The sequence below is a fragment of the Etheostoma spectabile genome, chromosome 17, assembly GCF_008692095.1.
Source record: "Etheostoma spectabile isolate EspeVRDwgs_2016 chromosome 17, UIUC_Espe_1.0, whole genome shotgun sequence".
Lineage (NCBI taxonomy): Eukaryota > Metazoa > Chordata > Actinopteri > Perciformes > Percidae > Etheostoma > Etheostoma spectabile.
In genome coordinates, this window is record NC_045749.1 from 13900088 (window position 1) to 13906087 (window position 6000).

At 38.4% G+C, this 6000-nt stretch overlaps 2 protein-coding genes across 3 annotated transcripts in view; one reads left to right on the forward strand and one right to left on the reverse strand.

The window, feature by feature from the left end:
• The first annotated feature begins 672 nt into the window (after nt 1-672).
• Nucleotides 673-3280, forward strand: msx3 (muscle segment homeobox 3). Its single transcript, XM_032541487.1, has 2 exons — nt 673-1331; nt 1805-3280. Exons 1-2 carry the CDS (start codon nt 974-976, stop codon nt 2209-2211), a joined length of 765 nt encoding a protein of 254 aa, XP_032397378.1. The 5' UTR covers nt 673-973; the 3' UTR covers nt 2212-3280.
• Nucleotides 3281-4000: 720 nt separating this feature from the next.
• Nucleotides 4001-6000, reverse strand: part of znf511 (zinc finger protein 511) — a 2945-nt gene continuing 945 nt past the window's right edge. For both annotated transcript variants that reach the window (XM_032541485.1, XM_032541486.1), the window contains exons 4-7: nt 5389-5590; nt 5111-5235; nt 4431-4700; nt 4001-4112 (exon numbers count right to left, since the gene is read on the reverse strand). In XM_032541485.1, the coding sequence (XP_032397376.1) occupies nt 4040-4112; nt 4431-4700; nt 5111-5235; nt 5389-5590 (670 nt within the window). In that variant the 3' untranslated portion in view covers nt 4001-4039. The remainder of the gene's footprint in view (nt 4113-4430; nt 4701-5110; nt 5236-5388; nt 5591-6000) is intronic.

Sequence of the window (6000 nt, forward strand, 5' to 3'; positions counted from 1 at the left end):
GCTGAAAACAAAGCTTGATGAGAATGGTGACAGTGATTCAAAACATTAAATTTGGGGCCGTAAAACCAAAACAATGAGTTGAAAACAGAGCACCTATATGGGAAATGTTGAGACCAATACCAATTTTATAGGGGAACATTTTAGAGATTACTGATGTGGCGGCTGGTGTATGAATGTTTGAGCTGGAGAGAAAGACCATTTCTATGTGGATTGTGCACCAATGTGACGATCCAAAATTACTCAGAAGGCTGTCTTCTTTATCAAATAATTTAATTAAAGAATATTTAACATAGATTATTTTACATTATACATACAGCGTGTTACATTGTCAACCATTTACACATATAAATAAATATATATGATTTATATTATCAATTTTAAATAGTATATTGGCCTAAATATTACAGGTAATATTCAGACCTGGACCTGTGCACTGAAATTTTAGATATATTAGTGCAGTCACTGATGTTATGTTGCAATGTATTGTGCACAAATTAAACCCATGATAATAGTGACCTGGGAGGTAAATGGTGCTGATGCAGACGTCCACAGCTGCAACGGTCCAACAATACAAAAGTCTGTGTGAAGGGAGAGAGGGACAAGGATGGAAGGAGGAGGAGGACTTTTTTACTTTGGGGATTCCGAATTCCGCAACACTCGCTGATCGCAGGTCTGCATCTGTCAAGGCAACACAGGCGCATGAAAAGGACCATTACGCTGTCATTACAAGCCTGACCTATCAGAAACTGTTTCAGCCAAGTCACATGGGAGCATCGACAGACTGATAGGCAGGCGGAAGGATGAGAAAGGAACGACTGGCACTTCGCTGAAGGAGAGGCAAGTCCGTGCGTAAACACGTAAGTTTACCATTTAGCAGCTGAACATTAGAGGACCCTGGGCAATAACAGATTTCTTCGAGTGAAAACGAAAAAAGAAAATCAGAAACGGAGAGAGCGGGAGGAAAATTGGTTGTATGGCACCTCAGTCGTGCGTAATGAATCCTGCGCAGGGATCACCGCCCCTGGATGCTCCGACGCAGACCTCACCAGAGGACCGAACCGCCGGTGGCATTGGAACTGACGAGCTGGACCTGTCATCTACCAGAAGGTGCAAAACCAAAAGTTTAGATCTTCCTTTCAGTGTGGAATCCCTCATATCAGACAGGATACCGGACAGGCGCCTCCGCTCCCCCGAGTCTGCAGGTTGCGGCCGATCAGAGGAGACCGAGTGTGCGTCACCGAGGGGACTTTATCGGTCCAATCCAGAGGCTGTGGACCTCAACGACAAGGAGACAAACCCTTGGTTTCAGGCTCCTTACGCATCCCCTCCAAGTGAGTGTAGGATTCTCTTTATTTCTTTCTCTCGCTCTCTCTTTATGTGATACGCTACTTTTAAACTTTCCAACAGTCTGTGACCATCTCCAAGTTAAACACATGGACATCCGTTTGCATTAATTGAAGAACATTGCACGAAATACCGCAGTAAATACAAAAAAGTTCATAGCCTAGGTATTTTACAGTCTACAGTGATGAGGAAACTTGATGTAAAAAGCCATCGTCCCTTAATGATCTCAGCCTTAAATCTAGAGATGATGGGGATGAATTTCTAAACTTTGATTTTTAAACTCGAGTGACTTCCTTAAATAACAGCTTATGCATACAAATTCTGTCAGATATTTCCATGATGTGGCTTATTTACTTGTATCATGTCTGATGTATAATGCAAACTGTCAATGCAGTGAAGTAAAATCGATGAAACATTTTATATTTTATATAATAATGTGACTCTTTAAATATACTTCTAGGACATCCCAGCCCGACCTCGTGTAATCTACGGAAACATAAGAATAACAGAAAACCCAGAACTCCCTTTACAACCTCTCAGCTGCTTTCTCTGGAGAGGAAGTTCCGTCAGAAACAGTACCTCTCCATCGCAGAGAGAGCAGAGTTCTCCAACTCTCTCAGCCTCACAGAGACCCAGGTCAAGATCTGGTTTCAGAACCGCAGGGCCAAGGCCAAAAGACTGCAGGAGGCCGAGCTGGAGAAGTTCAAGCTGGCCGCGAAGCCGCTGCTGCCGGCCTTCGCCTTTCCCTTCCCCCTGAGCGCACCCATGGGCTCACCGTCCCTATACGGGTCCCTGAACGGACCGAGGCCTGCCTTCACCGTCCCAGGATTATTCAGTGGACCATATGGGATGTACTACTTGTCTTAACCCTCACCGCCTTTGAACTGTATCGCCGGGAAAGCTTCCCTTTTAAAAAATGCCTTCGCCTACACAGCAAATAACCAACACTGAAAAAAGGTCCATCTTGAGTCAACATGTCTGATATCTTATATTAATTCTTATGTGAAATATTTTTTGATAACATGAAACCTATTTTTCACACAATAGCTATGCTAGTAGAACAATCTCTTTTATTATAACTGCTTTATTTAAGGAACACATGGGACAAAACCAAGTGAAATACTTCACCTGATTGGCTTTTTTTTCTTCTAAGAATCAGAATTTAGGGTTTACTTTACAGTAACGATTCGTTAACTTGGTAATTTCTGCAGTATATTCAGTAAAATCCTTTTATTTTGCAGAGCTCATATTCCGGACTAATTGCTAGCCTATTGTGAGCTTTTCCATTCCAATAAATATTTTAGTCAAAGTGAATTTAATCTAGCAAGAGATACTTGATTATTTAAAGACCTATAGCTTTGGTTTTAAAGCAACAATAAGTGACGACTTATTGAAGTGATTTCCATGTATGTGGATGTTTTATTTCCATTCCAAAGGCCTTTACATATTTATCACTTTAGACGGACAGGTTTAAATTCGGGGGTATAGAAAACACTAAGAAGCATAAACGTTTATTCCACATTTATTTCGGCCCATAAAACGTTTATAAGCTATATATATATATATATATATATATATATATATATATATATATATATATATATATATATATACACACACACATATTTACACACACTTTTTCCTTTCACCTTATAGAAGCATATATATATATATATATATGCTTTTATAAGGTGAAAGAAAAAAGTAACCAAAAAAGTGATTCTTTTGTATTTTAGGCCTATGTAAAATTAATCAGAGGCTATTAAGAGGAATTCACCAACAAAAAACACACACTTAGTCCAAAAGTATATCATAATAATATATTGTAACTAGTTGGCTATCTGCAATAGATCATAGTCAATGACAAAAAGAGACTAGTGCCCTTGTATCACCTTTGTAATGAAATCAAATGTCCATAAAAGTTGTATTATCTTTACATATGGCTTTACCCTTTGGCAATACCAGTGACCTTTTTCATGTTAATATAAACCATGGGACCTTTTGAGGTGAATTTACTATTAAAATATCTAAACCACACAATTTTCGTTTTGTAACGGCTGAATAATTTTCCCAGTTTAAAAAAAAGAAACCAGCTATATAAATATATTTAAAAAATGTTTACATTACCTCAAATGAGCAACATTTTTTGCACAGATGTTCAAAGAGCTCTTAATAGTCCAGTTGCATTACTAAATATAAATAAGTCAACTATTTTTGAAAACACTCAAAATGCTAAACATGACTGATACTCACATCAGTCATTGATGAACAGTGTATTCTGTATCTGATGGGTAAAAACATGTTTTGTACAATTATTAAAATCTATTGTGTAAATTGACATCCGTCTTGATTTTCTCTTCCAAAATTTTCCATATCACTTGCCACTTAAACATTGCCATGAGCGGCACTGCTGATCACCTGCACACACACACACACACACACACACACACACACACACACACACACACACACCACACACACACACACACACACACACACACACACACACACACACACACACACACCTCTGAGGGCATAAAATCTGACGAAAACTTTGTTTCCATATGTCAAGTGATATTTTGTAAAAAACTTTTTATTTGAAGAAAAGGATACATACGACAGTAAATATATACATAAGACAAGTGTATACTTTTTTTTTTATCTTAAAAAGGGTAGACAACAGAGTTCTAGTGTTTCATTTCCTCCTTCCCCGCCGCCCTCTGAAGCCTCGGACAGAGCCGTGACCGAAGCACACGCTTGTGGGAACCCTGAGAGACAAGAACACGGCTGTTGTTTTGTATGTCAGATTGTTTAAGTAAGAAAATTAATAATATGTAGTGAACAATGTGAAGATATCAACTCGCATTCATTTTTAATTATATAATATTGCTATTTAAATGCTAGAAGAAAAAAAACTTCCAACAATTTGCTAAACTACATAATTGCACAAGTTTTACCTTAAGAACACTAAAATCTTTAATATCCAGAGTTAACCTTGAAACATCTTGAAAATGGCTGGCTTAGTCTCTCTAAGTACAGGGCTAAAACTGCCTGAGAATATCCAGAACGTTTTTAAAAAGACTAACCTGTAGGAGTATCGCGGTTTTAGTGGCTCCATGCTTGTACTCCCCATACCGTAAGCTACCTCAGAAAGATCTGGGTGCTCCTCAGTAGAGGCTGACTTTGCCATGCGAGCAGCTTCTTCCTCGGACACGTGCGTCTCCATGGATTCTCCTTGCTCAAGTTCATTGGACGGCACATCACACATAACCTCACTCACACCCTCAGACTCACATACATCGTCCACTAACTCCATGGCTGTATCTTTCTGCTGCTGTCTCTTCATCTGTCGGGCTCTATTAACAAAGACATATTACAAATACACATAAACGGGTATTACATAAAAATATAATTATTTAACACTCACTTAAGCCATTTTACTGTTTGTTGGAACTGAAAAATGGTACAAAATATGCATTTTAAGCAAATCACACTGTAGCTGAGCTTTTGAAAGAAAGTTCACCAAAAGTTAGAGTTTGGTTTCAATAAAGCAGCCATGAGAATCTCAGTCTATAACTATTTTGTTAACAGGAGAATATAAAATAGCCAAATAAAAATATTAAAAATTTTTACTCAAGAATTTCAATTCAGAGGCATAAATCGTGTTTACTATAACAAACATGGACTCTTCTAGACTGAAACCTTGCAGAGAAATACGTCTACTGAGGTTTTGCTGCCATCTAACGGACAAAATATGCAGTCTTACCCTTTATCCTTTTTGGTTTTGTCAAACCTGAAGTCTGGAGGATACTTGTGAATACTTATGAGGTGGTCTTTCCTGTGTTTACTAGTCCTGAACTTCTGTCCACAGCCCTCCACCAAACACTGGTACTGAAAAATGTGAAGGAAGCATCAGGAAAAATTAAAATAAAAAATAAAAAATGAATCTTCAATTAATGTTAAGGATAAATCACTTTATTTGCAACTTAAGATTAAGACAATGAAGAGTTGTGGGAAATTATACAACTTTAGACTTTAGCTCACCAAATCTTGCCTCTGGGCAAGGATAGTGAAAAGCGAGTCATGCCACTCCTGAATGTGAATGTCTAAGAGCCGGGCACTTGGCAGGGAGCGATGGCAAGAGCAGCACACATGTCTGTGAAGGGAGTTGTAGTGGTGCTCATACTCCTCCAAAGTGCTGAAGACTGCACTGCAGCCAGAAATGTGACAGGCAAACTCTGACACGCTGAGAAAAGACAAGAGGAGGAAGGTGACCGGATCCACACCATTTTAATGGGCTAAAATTAAAAAGGAAAGAATCCACAGCTGTAAGCTAAGGACCTCTGGGCCACTTTGTTGTTTGGTGTTAGGGGTTTTGGTGGTTTATTTCTGGAGATAACTGGTCAAGACTAATATACTAAGTGCTATTCTATATGTAGAAAAACTGGCACTCAGTCCCTTTGTTTTAACTAATCATTTTAGACACAAATTAGTCAAAATCAAAAACATGTGTTCAACACACTACCTCAATAGTAGCAATGTGATGGTAAATTGGGCAAGATGATTTCAATAAATGTCAATGTATAATCCAGAGTTTGTGGCACTTTATTGTAAAATTAAGGTTAATGAGTTCAAAAACTGCTTTTCAAAGCAGGA